The following is a 16,297-nucleotide window of genomic DNA, read 5'->3' as shown; positions in this document are numbered from 1 at the left end:
TTAAACATATCTCTCATATTTCCTAAACACGTCATCACTTCAAGGACTTGTGCACGCTTGCACAGAGCAGATTTTAATCATTGTTTGTAAATCTAAGGAATGATTCAGATAAAAAATCGTTATCAGTTAATTATCAACCGTGTCTTGCCTGAAAAATGAATCTAATGATGTGCATAGAGCTCCGAGATGGTAATAAAAATGTTGGCCTTTTCCAGGCAGTGTTGTGAGTAACATGTTTTTCTGCAGGTCAGACACGGCTGTGATGCCACATGCTGGGGCCCAGGACCTAGCGGGTGCCTTCAGACACTCCTGCACAGAGCCATCGACGAAAACAATGAGTCCACCACCTGCTTCCTTATTCGCAGGTCTGAGAAGCCTAAGTATCTCTTCAAATCTTTTTTATTCAGCAAGACTGTTGGCTACTGTGTTGTTGGCCAGACTCCTAATTAAGGCTATCAGAGGGTCACTGTCAAGTTAAGTCAGCCAAGAGATGTGACTCATTTGTGAGGAAAGGACCTTGAGTGCCCAGATCAAAGAATCTGCTGTCAGCCTCCTGCAGGCTGCCCATAGTCAAATCAGGCCAGTTTGCACAATGAAGCCAGGAGGCTAGGGGGTAAGGAGGGTAGCTGGAGACCAGATGGCCTCTGCAGGATCCCCCTTAGATACATGAGCCATAACAGGCTCCATAGCTTCTTAGTACAGGCTGTGTGGGAGGCAAGTCATGCAGGAAACCTGTAGAGTAGTGGTTCTCAAACTTGAAGTACATGCAGCTCCCCTGGGGAGATGTAGAGTTCTGCTGCCCAGGCTGTCCCCAAGACCAGTTACAGAAGAACCTGTGGGAGGGGGACCCAGACACTGACAGTTGAGGCCAAGGACAGCACTCCTGGGGCAGAGCTTTTTGTTGGATTGGACAGGCTGCTGCTGGGTGCTTATCTGCAGGCCTGGGGGCTGGGTGGAAGCTTGGCACTTGGAGCCTTCCCTTCATTTCCCCCTTCTCTTCAGTGGCTGCGATGTGAACAGTCCCAGACAGCCTGGTGCTAATGGAGAAGGCGAGGAAGAGGCCAGAGACGGGCAGACCCCCTTGCATTTGGCAGCCTCCTGGGGACTGGAAGAGACGGTCCAGTGTCTTCTGGAGTTTGGTGCCAATGTAAATGCACAGGTAGGGAGAGTTTCTCTTCTCCAGGGGGAGTGTTGGTAACCCCAGAATTAGGGAAAAGCTCTTTTGGCAAAGGGTCTTGCAGATTCTCAGTCCCGGGTCTGCTTTACCACAAATGGGGCTAAGCTGCCGACAGATGAAGTGACTCCCTGTCTTACAGCCTGCCTAGTCACTTTAATGATTTCACGTTGAGGCTTTTCTTCTTTGTGCCTTGATCCTTCAATTTGGCTTAGCCTCCTATCCTGGCTAAAGATTTCCATTGAGAGTTAGTTCTACTCCCAGGCTGCATACAGACAGTCCCCAACTCATGATGGTTGTCTTAATGATTTTTCAACTCTGGGATGGTACAAAAGGGATACGCATAATTTAGTCAATTACATGAGATTGTGCTAGATTATTTTTGCCCAGTTGTAAGCTAATGTAAGTGTTCTGAGCACATTTAAGGTAGGCGAGGCTAAGTTATGGTGTTCTGTAGGTTGGGTGTGGTAAATGCATTTTTGTCGTAAAAGGTATTTCACTTACGATAGGTTTATTGGGATGTACTGCCATTGTAAGTTGAGGAGCATCTGGACAGCGTTCAGTGAAATGTTCCAGTAGCTGAACTGAGCATCCCCGAGTCATGGTTCTTGATGCTTTTCGGCGCTCTAGCCTATGAACATTGATGTGGGCGGCCCTGTAGTCAGTCAGAGGAGGAGGGTGTAACTTGGAGCTGAGGTTGACTGCAGAGCTTGTAAACAAGTGTGTGTGTGCCCCTAGGTCACTGGAGCAGGGGATGGGGAGTGGCTTTTAGTCATCTCTGCTTGGCCTCAGAGCTGATTTCAAACACAGGGTGGCAGTATTGATTCTGAGAACCAAATTTGGTTTAAAAGTTATCCTCTTTATATTTTCCCTGAGTTTTGTCATTCATTTGAAGATTGAAATCTGTGCCTTGTCCCCGTAGGATGCAGAAGGAAGAACACCTGTCCACGTGGCCATCAGCAACCAACATAGTGTCATCATTCAGCTGTTGATTTCTCACCCTGACATCCACTTGAATGTCCGAGACAGACAAGGGCTGACCCCTTTTGCCTGCGCCATGACTTACAAGAACAACAAGGCGGCCGAGGCCATCCTAAAACGCGAGTCTGGGGCTGCAGAGCAGGTGAGTGACCAGCACCCAGCATCCTCTACGGTGTCCCGAGCAGGGCAGAGCCTGTTCCATGGAGACTTAACTTATGTCTCCAGTCGTTTAGGTCTCTTCTATGTAAAGACATTGTTTTGAAATTATACTCCCCTTTCTTAAAACCTGACCACTTAGATGTCCTGTCAGTGCGGGGTGAGGTTAGACTGTTCTGCCTTGTGTGTCTGCCACATAATGGTGTCACGTGTGTAATGAGGTCACTCTTTGCTTTTGCTTGGTTTTTTAATGCTTTTGCTTGTTTTTTTAATTCCCCTAGTAATGAATATGTTTAAGAGATTGAAATTGAACTTGAGCTTTTGGTCTGATTTGGGGCAACTTTCTGCGTATTTTAGAGGAGTTGTTATCATTCTGCTTAGTAGGCTCAGTTGTCCTGTTCTTTCTGGATGGTGAACTGTTGACCTCAAACAGCAGATTGGGTGGGAAATGACAGCAGCAACTGATCTGAGGCGGGAGCTGGGACAGGTTTGTTAGAGTCTCTATTGAGTACTTAGGATACTGCCGAGATGTTGAGTAGCCATTTATGAAGGTAGGTGGAAACTTGGGACCTTGCAACAATCTAAGATAGTTGAAGACCGTTGCTTGATATTCAGACTTCTGTACGTCGTGTGTCTTCAGCATTTCCCTTGTGTGGCTGCTTTGTGCAGGTGTAACCTGTCCATTGCTCAGCTATGTAAAATGGGCAAGAACGGACACATTGCTTCTCAGTCTGGTGTGAAACTGGCACTGTTGATCAGAGCCCTTTGCAGGTACATTGCCGTGACACTGGCGTACACTGTGGAGATGTGTTAGGGACTGTGGTGTGTGTGCAGTATGTCGGAGTCTCCCTCACTTCTCACTGAACACTCATACTGATGAGGCAGCTCTTACCACTGCAGGACTCTCTGTAGTTTGATTTGAGTGAGCTTTTGTCTGCTTTACATCATGAAGCAAAGTCTGCGTTACACTGTTGGCTGCCTCCCCAATATGTACTGTCATCCTGTAGCTCTATAAAAGAGGAAACTTTCTGAAAGTTCTGACGATTTGTTTGACTGTTTGAGGTCAATCTGGCATTGTTGCTGTGGTGCTAGGATGCTGGGTGCCTGTTTTAGCCAAAGCAAGGGGCTCCCAAAGTTAATCTCCACCCTTGCCTTTCCCTGATACAGCAGTGTGTTGGTGTCTTCCTTTCAGGTTGTCTGTTTCTGGGCTTTCCAAGTCTAGCTCCTGCTGCGCAAGGGCACCAGCACAGCTGGGCCAGTGCAGGGGCTGCCTTTCCCTGCCCGCGAGGATGACCGAGCACACACGGGCATGGGCACAGATACGTCGAGTGGTCTGTTTGGGGTGGGGCCTTCCTGGAACTGAGGGAAGGATATGCCATGACTTCTCCAGTGGTCAGAGCAGCCCGCAGGTGCTCGAGGAGCCACTCTTGCATGGGGGAGCCCACTCATATTTTGGTTCCTACTTCTTGCCTCAGGTGGATAACAAGGGCCGGAATTTTCTTCATGTGGCAGTTCAGAACTCTGATATTGAAAGTGTCCTGTTCCTGATCAGCGTCCAGGCTAATGTGAATTCCAGAGTCCAGGATGCTTCCAAGTTGACCCCTTTGCACCTTGCTGTCCAAGCAGGCTCAGAGATTATCGTCCGCAATTTGGTAAGTGTCGCCGAAACATTACATGAAACCTGCAGACAAAGCATGTGGTAGAGTGTGTGCAAATGTCTCATCATAGGTGTTTTCCAGTTACTGTGAAAGGCCAGTGCACATCTGGGGAGTAAGCCGTGTGCCAGGGAAGCAGGTGTGTCAGTACATCCTAAGTCCCAGTGGGCTGCTTGGGCAGGCAGGTGCTGAGTGAGGCCGTGAGGGAAAGCAGGATTCGGGTGGCAGAGGCGGTGGGAGCATCTAGGGAAAGGAGATCCCCTTCTGGTCGCCTGCTCTGTGTCAGGCGCTCAGCTGGGGCTTTCCGGTGCATGTGTTTGCGCGCACTTTCTCTCCCGCCCACCCGCGCGCCCCTCTTTCTCTCCCTCTCCTTCTCCTTCTTCCTCCCCCTCTCCCCCTCTCTCTTGCTCTCTCACTTTCTCTCTTTTTTTAAGTGAGGTATAATTAATATATACATTAGTTTACGGTATGTAACATATTGATTCAATATTTGTAAAATGACCACCACAATAAATCTAATTAACATCTGTCGTCATATATAGTCACAAAATTTTTTGTGTGTGTGATGAGGTCTTTTAAGAATTACTCTTTGCACTTTTCAAATATACAACAGTATTAGTAACTATAATCACCATGCTATGCATGACATCCCGTGACTTACTTATTTTATAACTGTAAGTTTGTGCCTTTTGACTCCCTTCACCTGTTTTGCCTACCACATCCTTTGGCAACTACCAAAATCTATTCTCTGTGTCTATGAGCTTGGGGCTTTTTTGTTTGTTTTTTTAAATTCCACATATAAGTAAGATCATAGTGATATTTGTCTTTCTTTCACTGACTTAATTCACATAGCATAATGCCCTCAGTGTTCATCCAAGTTGTCACAAATGGCAAGATTTCATTCTGGTTTTGTTGTTGTTTTTTTGTAAATTTTTTTAGAATATATTTTTATTGGTATCAGAAGAAGGGAGAGGGAGAGAGAAATGGAATTATCAATGATGAGAGAGAATCATTGGTTGGCTGCCTCCTGAACACCCCCCTGGGGATTGAGCCCACAACCTGGGCACCTGTCCTGACCCGGAATCGAACCATGACCCCCTTGTTCACAGGTCGATGCTCAATCACTAAGCAACATTGGCCAGGATCATTCTGTTTTAATGGCTGAATAGAATTCCATTGTGTGTGTATATGTTGTTGTCTATATAGTCTACATACACACACTATATATGTGTGTGTCATATGTTGTATATACATGCACACCATATCTTCTGTACCCATTCACCCATTGATGGACACGTAGGTTGTCTCTGTATCTTAGCTATTGTAAATAATGCTGCAGTGAACATAGGGGTGCATTTCATCAGTCTGCCTGCCACACTGAGCCTCGGGAGGTTGGAGGGCTCCTTCACCAAGGTCATGCCTCTGCCTTAACCAAGTCCTGAGCTCGCAGTGACAGGAGTAGGAATAGCAGATCTTCCAGTGACCATCCAGTCCTTCGTCTGTGAATTGGTACAGCTTAATGCTAGAACCTATTCGCATTGCATAAAGCCTTTACCCAAACTCTCCCCCTACCCCAGTTAACCAACCTAGGGTTAACTATGATCCCTAGCACTTGTGACCATGAATACCCCTCTGTGCTGTGTCCTATCTGGACCTATGAATGACTCGAAGCCCAGAAGCTGGTTTGCCTGGGACTGGAAAGTCAGGGTGAGAAGCAGAGCAGCTAACCAGTGCCAGGAGTTTCCCAGAGGCAGAGCGCCTGCACACAGACAGGAACTAGGTGCCTCAGCCCTCAGGGGAGCCAATGGCTCTGACTGCAAACTGCAGATTCTTTTCTGTTAATAGCAACTGTCTGTGAAACTTTGTCAGAAAGTGGATTATGATGGAATTTCAAATACTAAACTAACAGATATTATTTAAAGGTCCTTCCTGCCTTTGATTCTGTTATGGTCTTTCTTTTAAAGAATAATATAAAAGTAGTACATGCTCTCCCCGGCCAGTTTGGCTCAGTTGGTTGTAGCATTGTCCCAAAGGGTTGTGGGTTCTATTTCCAGTCAGGGCACATACCTAGGGTTTGGATTCAATCCCAGGTTGGGAGGTAACCCATCAATGTTCCTCTCTCTCACATTGATGACTCTCTCTCTCTCTTTCTTCCCTCCTTCCCTCTCTCTCCCTTCCCCTCTTAAGAAAAAATAGTGCATGCTTATTGTGAAAAACTTAAAGCAAAAAGTGTATCTCTTGCACCCTCAACTCTTCCTCTGAGTTTGGTATATATGTTTTTAAACACCTTCAGTTTCTGTGTTTATGTGTGAATGAATATATATTTCTCTCTCTTTCTCCCCAAATGACTAATACTATCATACTGTCTCCTAATTTGACTTTTTAATTTAAATATTCCAATACTTTATTTATTTAAAAATATATATATATTTTTTTATTCCAGAGAGGAAGGGAGAGGGAGATATAGAAACATCAATGATGAGAGAGAATCATTGATTGGCTGCCTCCTGCACCCCATACACTGGACCCACAACCTGGGCATGTGCCCTGACTGGGAATTGAACCGTGACCTCCTGTTTTATAGGTCAACACTCAACCACTGAGCCATGCCAGCCAGGCTATATTGTCTTTTTCATAACTAAATCCTTTTTGCAATCTGGTTTCACTTTTCTAAATAATGGACATCCTTAATAGTGAACATACATTGCAGTCTTGTGTAATTTTATGTACTGATGTTTATAAGTAGAAATGTCTGTGTCCTAAGGAATGCCTTTTTAACATATTGATGATTGTCGGTTTGTCCTTGGGGCAGGTTTTGCTGGCTTATGCCAGGAGTGTTTGTGAGGCCCTATGCTCCCAGCTGTGCTAGCAGGATAGACTCGTGGATGTCAGAGTCAGGCAGGCTTGGCCCCCTTAACGTGGGACCTTGCTTGGTTGTGGCAAAGAGGCTGCTCATGTAATCAACTTCAACAGCTTCTTGCAGGAGCCAAAGTGAATGAATTAACCAAGCACCGCCAGACCGCCCTCCATCTCGCTGCCCAGCAGGACCTGCCCACCATCTGCTCGGTTCTCTTGGAGAATGGAGTGGACTTTGCTGCTGTGGATGAGAATGGAAATAATGGTAATTCCCAGTCGTTCCCCTTTGTCGAGTGCTGAGTGCCGTAAGCAGTCCCTCCATTCTAGGGGTGGAGGTGCACTGCACTCTTGGGTCTGCTCCCCCTCAGGGAGGCTGGCTGTCACAGGAGCAGAGCATGGCAGGGTAGGCTCTGAGCCGGGCATCCAACATGCCACTGGCCAGGCTCTGGGCAGCCTACGATCTGAATGGTAACCCCTGAAGCCAGAAGTGGCTTCTTATGAAACCATTAAAGCTCATTTTTGGGTAACTGTGGAAGCAGAAAGCGAAGTCTTGTAAGGTTGCATTTATGGCTCATTCTTGGGTGTGAAGACTGGAAAGGATATGAGTGGACCACGGCTGCTCTGTCTGCGTTCCTTTTAGAGCAAGGTTTGTGAGGGTGAGGAGCAGTCAAGATTTCCTGTGTGTGCTTCTCGGCTTGCACAGTAAGAGGCTCTATTCCCTAGCTCTTCATCTCGCTGTCATGCACGGTCGACTCAACAACATCCGGGTCCTCCTGACTGAGTGCACCGTGGACGCCGAAGCCTTTAACCTAAGGTGAGTGTGCGTGGTCCAGAGCAGAGGCCAGTGCGCCACATGCTTGGCTGACCCTCGAAGCTGGCGGTCACTGGTGCCTCGCGTTAGCCCCACCCACGCTGCAGAACCGGCCACTGCGGCACTGGGCCAGGCTTTGGTTCCCTGGAATTTTTCTTTTTGAAGAATACTTTTTAGAAAAACTTTTATGACCTATTACGTGTCTTTTGATTTGTCCAGCATCATAGAGTTCAGAAAATCCCATTTCTTTTCTGGATGATGGCAGTGGCAGATACATACCTAACTTTTCAACTTGTTTTGTCAGAGGCCAGTCGCCACTGCACATTTTGGGACAATATGGCAAAGAGAATGCAGCAGCCATCTTTGATCTCTTCTTAGAGTGCATGCCTGAGTATCCTCTCGATAAACCGGACGCAGAAGGAAACACGGGTATGTAATGAGCTGTTTGTGCGTCCTGTCCCCTGTGTTCCTTGCTTCCTGGAACAATGAGAGCCCAGGCACACATGTTGCTGTATAAGTGCTCTTAGCCCCGTGCACTGCTGCTGGGCTCTGAGCGTGTCACAGACCCTGCCTTGGATTGGGCAGCGTCCGGCTTTAGGCGCAGCACATGATGTGTGTCTGCTCTCGAGTGCCCCACAGCCATACCCTTGTCCAAACAGGCCCGCCCACCTGTTTTTGTTGCCCTCATGTACCTCTTATCTAGGCAGAGAGGGCCCTACCCAAGCTCCCAGATGCCAGGAGAGAAATAAAATATAAGCACCTCACAGATGCTTCCGAAGGAGGAAGTGGGCTACATATGTGTAGACATGCTTTGTGAAGCAGCAAGTTATATACAGATAAGGGCTGATGTCTTATTGAGGGGGTTTAAAAATAGGCCTCTCTCATGGTATTGCTCTAGCTACGAGCAATCGCTATATTAATTTGTGTAGCTTTCATAGTTTTTAAAAATATATATATACTTTGACATTCATTTTTCTTGTTGAACACCCACAATAATCCTGTAAGGTAAGCAGTACATATAGTGTGTCCCCATTTTTCAAGTAAGGAAACAAAGATGAAACCCAAATCTCTCCTTCCAGTGCAGGGCTCTCTGATGAGCACTTCCTGCTGCTGTGCCCATTCATTGCCCTCAGGCCAGACAGCGCCTCCATGGCATTGGCAGTGATGCATCACCAAGGGGTGTCCTGAACCTTACCATGGGACCAAATATGTTGTCATCAGTCCTTGGCCTTGGGGAGAGTTCTTGGTCTTGATCCACAGCGTGGTTTTGAAGCCGGCAGTGGTGAGCCCGAGCTTCCGAGGAGCCAGGCCTGGGCGTGAGCTGCTGGGCCCAGCACCTGCTCCGGGGAGCACCGTCTTCCAAGAGCAGGAGACAGGCAGGCAGGCCTGAAGTGCACAGCAGGCCTGGCCAAGATACCTCACTGTCCTATTCCAGCAGGTGATTCTGGGTAAATTTTGCAAGTTCTCTAGGCCCATTTCTTCGTTTGAAATAAAAACCCTATCTGACTGGATTACTTAGAGAATTAAGTGAAAGAATTTAAGTGTCTGGAAAGGTAAGCAAAGGGGAGCTACTGTTAGCTGTAATTGTTAGTAAAAAGGGCCAGCAGGAAGGCCGGGCCAGAGCCTGGTTCCCACTGGGCCTGCGCCCGCACAGAAGAAGGGCTCTGGGGGTGGGGTGGGGGGGGGAACTTTATGGAATATGTTGCCCACACGGACTTTTTCCTGCCTGTGTACATGCCTCACAGGTCTTTAGATTTAGTTAACACTGTGTGAAAGAGCTTTGTCCTCCTGGTGTTTCCTGCCAGGGGAATTCGGCGGAGACAGTGTGTGCTTTTCCTTCAGTGTCTGACCCCCTTTAGTTCTCGCAGCCGAAGCTCCAAATGGGCAAGGGAGTGTCCCTGGAGCTGGAGCTGCGCTGGCGTCCCCGGGCTCAGGGCCGGGTCCTCGGTGAGGGTCTCACTAGCCACAGAGCTCCTCTGTACCCATGGGGCCCTCAGCTGCCCTCTGCCAGCCCTTTGGGAAGTAGCCCTACTGTGTTTTGTTTTCCAGTGCTGCTTCTAGCATACATGAAGGGGAATGCCAACTTGTGCCGTGCCATCGTCCGATCTGGGGCTCGCCTCGGGGTGAATAATAACCAAGGAGTCAACATTTTCAACTACCAGGTTGCCACCAAGCAACTCCTGTTCAGACTGTTAGGTGAGTGGCCTACTTCCTGCCCTTGGCCTGCGAGCACAGTGCAGTGCTGAGTCTCTAGATGTATTGGGGGTCTGTGCATTCTAACGACTTGTTCCTGAACTAGCCATTCTGGGCACCGTACAGGACTTTTTTTGGTGAATGCCATGAAGGGCCTTTGGGCCATGGTGGGAGGGTCACCATTAGTCTCTTTTCAGTGCCCGCCTTGGGGCCTCTGTTGGTTTCCCACTCCCCTTGCTGCTACCAGAGCTCCCTAAGCTCCAGGCAGGTCCCCCTTCCCTTGGGTCCTGGCTGCTCATCAGCACCTTCATCCTTCGGCTGATTCAGACTCTGCCTCCTTCAGAGTAGCTTCTGCTTTAGCCCCACTCACTCTCCATTCTCTGTTTCTGTTTCCTTCTGTGAAGAGGAGCTCTTCACTCTTGATTATTCCATATTTGTTTCATCCCCATGGATGAGGCAGAGAGAATCACAATGCTGTCAGCACCCACAATGGACACAGCACAGGGTTATTAGCCCCGTGGTATGGGCAGAGAAATGAGCTCAGAAATATTTAGTAGCCCGGCTGGCATGGCTCAGTGGTTGAACAGCGACCTGTGAAGCAGGAGGTCAGGGTTCGATGCCCGGTCAGGGCACATGCCCAGGTTATTGGCTCGATTCCCAGTAGGGGGCATGCAGGAGGCAACTGATCAATGATTCTTTCTTATCATTGATATTTCTCTCTCTCCCTTGTCCTTCCTCTCTGAAATCAATAAAATATATATAAAATATATTAAAAAGAAATGTTTAGTAGCTATCAATTTTGATGTGATTTACCCAAGGTCACAGAGCTGATTTGTAGCAGAGCCAGTGCTAAAGCTGTGTTTCTGTGATGCCTGGTCTACTGTTTGCATGCACTTGGTCAGCCTTTTAAGAGCTCAGAATAGGAGCCTAATGCAGTGCTGGCGTGTAGAGGTGCTTGATAGTGAGTGATTCGTGTGCTCCCTCCTCCCTGTGCACTCCGTCTACTGTGTACAAAGCACTCAGGCCGAGCCTGGCGTACAGCTAGTGATCACTAAATGAATACTCATGATCATTGCTATTATCTGCACTGATAACCCCCACCCTAAATCTCCACGGCCTCTGCAAACCCAAGACCAAACCCCTCATCTGTCTCCTTCCTGCTCCCCGCCTCCCCTCGCCCCCTGCTGCTGTTCACTCACCATCTCTACAGATCCTTCGCGCTCATTGCTCTTGTCTTGGTCTCCTCCTCCCTGTTCCCCTTACCATGTGGTCCCTGCCGGTGTTTCTAGCTGTGGTCTCTGCTCTCTCCTCACTGTGCCTTACACTCCAGCCATGCATTTTCCCACAAACACTGCAGTTTCGCTCCCTGGATACCGTTTCCTTCTCCCCAGCCTGCCTGGTGGTGCTGGTTCTCCAGATTCTCTGTGAAGGCTCCCTGACCCAGTTAGAGTGTGTTGCTCCTTCGTCCCTCATGTCACTCTGCAGTGCGTTGTGTACTGTTTCCCTGCTCCTTCTGGAGCTCCGCGTCTTGCCTGGCAGTCGCTGTCTGACGGGAGCGTCTCCTGCCTGTGTTACAGATATGCTGTCCAAGGAGCCACCCTGGTGTGACGGCTCCAACTGCTACGAGTGCACTGCCAAGTTCGGAGTCACGACTCGCAAACATCACTGGTGAGACCCTGACCAGGGAAGTGAGGGGACTTCTGCGGTTGTCACTGCGTCTACCTTTTTCCATTAGCCATGACCTTGCCAGGGCCCTGCACTCTCCTGGGCAAAACTTGACCCAAAGGAGGGATGTAAGGGCAGGACTGCACACCTGTATGATACAGGGAGGGCAGGGCATTCAGACTGGTGTCTTTCCTGCTGAGTGCTGGGCTCACAGGTCCCAGGGAGCCTGCCAGGCCTGTGTCGCCTTTGCCAGGCTCTCTGCTGTGGCAGAGCTGAGCCGAGTTACTGCCTCCTGGAAGGTGAGCTTCCCAAGCAGTGATGGGCAACCTTTTGAGCTTGGTGTGTCAGACTTCGCCAAAAAACTGAGCATAACTCGGGTAGTGTCACTTTGAGGAAAAAACTAACTCCAAGACTCTAGTCGCAAATGTTTCATCCTCGGCATGCGGCCGCGTGTCATCGGAAATGGCTACGCGTGTCAGTGCTGACACGCGTGTCATAGGTTCGCCATCACTGTTCCCAAGAATGAGGGGCTATTTCCAGGACAACGAGTTGGTCCTTTGGCTGTTTGTTACTCTCCCTTGATCTTTAAAGAAAGCCTTCTCCAGAATCACTGTAACTTAACGATTGGCTGGAAGTTTGTTTTCATGGACGAAAGTGCTTTGGTAGAATTTGGCTGGCAGTGTGGCTGTCCCCTGCTCCTCGGTACCCGCCTCACACTGCCTTTCTTTGCTTCCACAGTCGTCACTGCGGACGTCTTCTCTGCCATAAATGTTCGACCAAGGAGATTCCCATTATAAAGTTTGATCTGAACAAGCCTGTGCGAGTTTGCAACATTTGCTTTGATGTACTGACTCTGGGCGGGGTCTCTTAGTGAGCCCCCAGGAGGGTCCGGGCCGCCTCCCCAGTCTCTTCCCAGCAGCTGCTCTGCTCACCAGGCTGACCCCCAGAGCAGGAGCTGGCCGGCGTCTTCCCGCGGCAATAGACTGGAACAAACCATTAAGGACCATGTGTGATAGATCCCATTTCAGGTGACTCTGTATGATTGTCCGTGTGACTGTGATCGAGTTCACTAGGTGTCTGACTAATTGGGCCAGGCCACGAGCCTAAGTGGTAAATGTGATAGGAATTAGACCCCATTCTGCTAGCAGCATACAAGAACACTTCAAGAACCATTCTCCCCCCCAGTAGCCTAGTGTCCATCTCAGAGGCTCACGAAGTCTTCCTGCCTGGGCGACTCACGGGTCGGCTGCTCCAGGAGCGCTGGCCTTACTCCAGGGTAAGTGGCTTTGGACGTTCCTGCACAGTGTTTTCATAAAGATTATAGGATCCTCTTGCCCTGAAGTCTTTTTTTTTTTTTTTTTTTTAAATAAAGCTAAGCTGTATTTATAGTGAGCTACCCCTTTTTAAAAAGGTGAAATCTTTCTAAACAGGGTTCAAAATGAGAGCTGAGAAACCGTGGCCTTAACAGCTGAAAGCTTTACCAGTATTCATGCTACTCGGGTGTCAGCAGTGCAGTTTGGGCTCGGCACCTCCTGGCAGCCATCTCCTCTCTCACCTTGCTGTGTCCTGTCTGTGGAGTCCTCACTCTGCCACTAGGGAGTGGTGGAGGAAATGCACTTTTATTGTGCTGCACTTTTTATATAGCTGCATATTGGTGATTCCAATTTTAAAATCCATATTCAAAAAATACACCCATGCATCAGTGATTCTAATGATCAGCTTTGACTGGACCTCTGCTCACTAAGTCTTAACGGGAAACTCCTGCAGAGTATCATTTGGAGCAAGAGTCACACAGGCCAGGGGATGAGAAGGGGATCTCCAGCCTCAGGTGGAACGTCCCATCTCCTTGACATGAGTGCTTCTTGCTGAAACCGCCCCTAGTTATGCTGTGAATGCTGTTGGTCCCAGGTCCCAGGTCCCAGTTCTGTGTAGCTTACCCTGCCCCATAAGAGCCTGCAGCTGAAGGCCCTGGCCAAACGTGTGTGACCTGGTTTTGGAAGGCTCTGGCTTGGATGCTGAATTGGGCCAGAGCTTATTGGGCCTTAGTCTCTGCTTTACATATATTAACCCTGAGGTGTTAAACATCTTTTCAGGGTTTGGCCAGTTTTTTAAAAAGTACACATTTAGAGAGAAACTTTTACCACTGCTTAAAAAAAAAAAAAAGACAACTCTGAGATGAACAATATGTGTTACACAGTTATACTCAGAGATTAACAATCTCAGTCATACATACTGATTTTTCAGACATTTAATAACCACTACATTTTTTTTTGCATTAATGAAGTATGGATATATGTGTAAAGGGACTAAATATTTTTTGCAACAGCCTGCTTGTTTGTTTGTTTGTTTTGGATAGTGGTATGTCCTCTATGTTGCTGTAGATTTATACATTTGATTACCTAAATGTGTGTGTAAGATGAGCTGATAAACCAGAGTGCTACTTTTTTTTAATATTTCTGTGATTTATAAGATACATATGCTTTCTATGTTAATATGAGCTTGTGCACAATGTTTAAAAGAAAAATTAGAAGAGTTGGGGACTAAAAGTCTGTGACATGTTTCATATAGAATTTTTATAGAAAAATGAGTGTTGGCAAACATGTGACCATGTGAGGCATGTGGTCAGTTTCCATCTTCTGTGGCCTGAGAGGGCCACAAGGAGGTGGGCGCAGTTGGCTTGATTCTTTAATTGTCAAGTAAGGTAGTTATGCTCCAGGTATGAATTGAGGTGGTTGGTCGGTCCTTTTTACTTGTTTTAACATTCATGGTGGGGAGAGGAGGATGGGAATTCAGTCAGGGATGAGGCTGACTGTCCTTCCCCTGCCCTGCCATACCAATTTCAATAACAATATTGCCTCTAATTGCACTTAAAATCATGTTGAGTCTAGGGATAGCTATGGTACTGAGCAGCCATGAGTCGGGACCATTTTGTGAGTTCCGCATTGGCAGTCTTGCAGGCCTAGGAAAAGCACCTTTCCCCAGACTAGGCCATCTCCCTGACCATGCCAGCGGTCACTGGCTCTGCTCTGCAGGTCCCTTGAGTGGCGGCTGCCTGGTGGGCCTGTCCCATTCACTGCCTGGCGGGGACTTGACCCCTCTCAGTCTCCTTTGTGCTCTCCAAGATGACAAGACTTGGCTACAGAACTCCCTGGCTGTTCCTGTTAAATTTAATTAGTAACTTAAATACTAGTAGCAAAAATTAAATTTTATTCATTTAGAAAGTTGCCAATTGTAAATGAGTAGAACAGGAATAAACTTTACTGAGGTATAATTTGCTGCATCAATCAACATTGTTCTGCTGACTTAGCTTTTTAACTGCCTCTTGCTCATCACCAGATTTATTATAGTGTGTTCTTAACAGTTGGTTTTTAAAGACGAAGGTACAAACTATGTGCTATATAGGAATCCAATGCCTAAACTAACTTGCTATGATCCTCTAAGACAGAAATTTCGCACAAACTTAAGTGCCTACATGTAGGACTTTTTAATTTTTAGTTATGTTTTTAGTGGTATCTCATTGAATGATGTATTAGAACATGTGTTTCATCTGGAGTTTGTTGCCTGTGCACTGTCAACCCCAAATACCCATTTAGTTGAGGCTGGATTAGATTGCTCAGTTCACCTGCCATGTTCTCTCCAAGAGTGGGGTCCCTGTGACTGTTAGTCCTCTACCTCAGAGCCCTGAGTCATTTCTGACCGCCCTGTTCAGCTTCCTCACTCTTCTCCCTGAATGGGGTCCCTGCATGGAACTCAGCGTGCTTGTGGGATCCCCACCACTCCCAACTCGTGTCTCCATCTGCTGTATTGAACTGTGTTGTGCTAATCTTATCTATAGGCATGAAGTGGAGGGAAAGTCTTGGGAGGGAAGAGAGAGCCTTGATCTCCAGGTAGGTTTCTTTAATCTGGAGAAAAAGAACACTGTTGAACTATGTAATGTTTAGACATGAAAGGCAAAATAATCCCCCAGGTGACAGCCTGAGCAGTTAAATATAACTCCCACGAACAGACCCGCTTGGAGTTCACAGGTGGAGACTGAAGGAGCTCCTGCAACAAGCTTTCTTCCAGGACCTGGGATTGCTTCTCTCAGGACGAGCCTGGAAGATCTGGACACTGCAAGCCCAGCCCCTCCTAACCTGAAGCAGCGAAGCTCCCCTCCCAGCGGGGGAGAGGGGGCGGCAGAGAGGAAACAACTTCCAAAGAGGTTTGGAAGCCACGTTGTCCTTTTGTGGGAGAAATTGAGTGAGGAGCTGATCATTTGATAAGATATTACTAAACACTTATTAAATTCCCAGAAGTAATCATAGATGCCTTAAAGACATTTTTTGGAAGATCATTGCCTGTATGTTTCCTTTTTTGTGTGGCATAAATAATGTATTAACCTGTTACAACTGACATTGGTTTTCTGTAGCTAGGTGGACTGCTTGACTAATGGCTTGTCCTTGGCAGATGTGTAGAGTTGGCTGTTACCAAGGGAGAGGGCAGTAACTGGGCAGAAACTGCAGCCACACATTTGGGTTGATCACCTTGGCTTTCAAGCCGTTGGGGTGCTGTTCAGTGTGGGGTGATGGCATCATATCAGACCATGGCGCTTATAGCATTGTTTCTTTGGAGTCCATGTATGGAATGTATTTTTCAAATATTGATACTTGCATTTTCTGTAACAATTCCTTATAATAAAATGAGGTAAATTGTGCATTTAAAGTGGAAACTTTAATAAGACATTTGTAGTTACTTTTAATGCATAAGTACCAATAAGCATTAAAAACAAACACATTTTTTAAACTCCTGACGTGAATAAATTTCTTT

At 47.4% G+C, this 16,297-nt stretch overlaps 1 protein-coding gene across 3 annotated transcripts in view; it reads left to right on the top strand.

The window, feature by feature from the left end:
• ANKFY1 (ankyrin repeat and FYVE domain containing 1) overlaps positions 1-16,192 on the top strand; it is a 66,297-nt gene extending 50,105 nt beyond the window's left edge. For all 3 annotated transcript variants that reach the window (XM_079799072.1, XM_079799073.1, XM_079799074.1), the window contains 10 exons: positions 247-365; positions 1,003-1,159; positions 2,097-2,297; positions 3,787-3,963; positions 6,940-7,087; positions 7,546-7,636; positions 7,938-8,062; positions 9,683-9,829; positions 11,404-11,494; positions 12,230-16,192. In XM_079799072.1, the coding sequence (XP_079655198.1) occupies positions 247-365; positions 1,003-1,159; positions 2,097-2,297; positions 3,787-3,963; positions 6,940-7,087; positions 7,546-7,636; positions 7,938-8,062; positions 9,683-9,829; positions 11,404-11,494; positions 12,230-12,362 (1,389 nt within the window). In that variant the 3' untranslated portion in view covers positions 12,363-16,192. The remainder of the gene's footprint in view (positions 1-246; positions 366-1,002; positions 1,160-2,096; positions 2,298-3,786; positions 3,964-6,939; positions 7,088-7,545; positions 7,637-7,937; positions 8,063-9,682; positions 9,830-11,403; positions 11,495-12,229) is intronic.
• Positions 16,193-16,297: the final 105 nt, after the last annotated feature.

Source organism: Cnephaeus nilssonii (genome assembly GCF_951640355.1).
Source record: "Cnephaeus nilssonii genome assembly, chromosome: 19".
NCBI classification, from domain to species: Eukaryota; Metazoa; Chordata; class Mammalia; order Chiroptera; family Vespertilionidae; genus Cnephaeus; species Cnephaeus nilssonii.
This window is presented reverse-complemented; position numbering and strand designations above follow the sequence as displayed.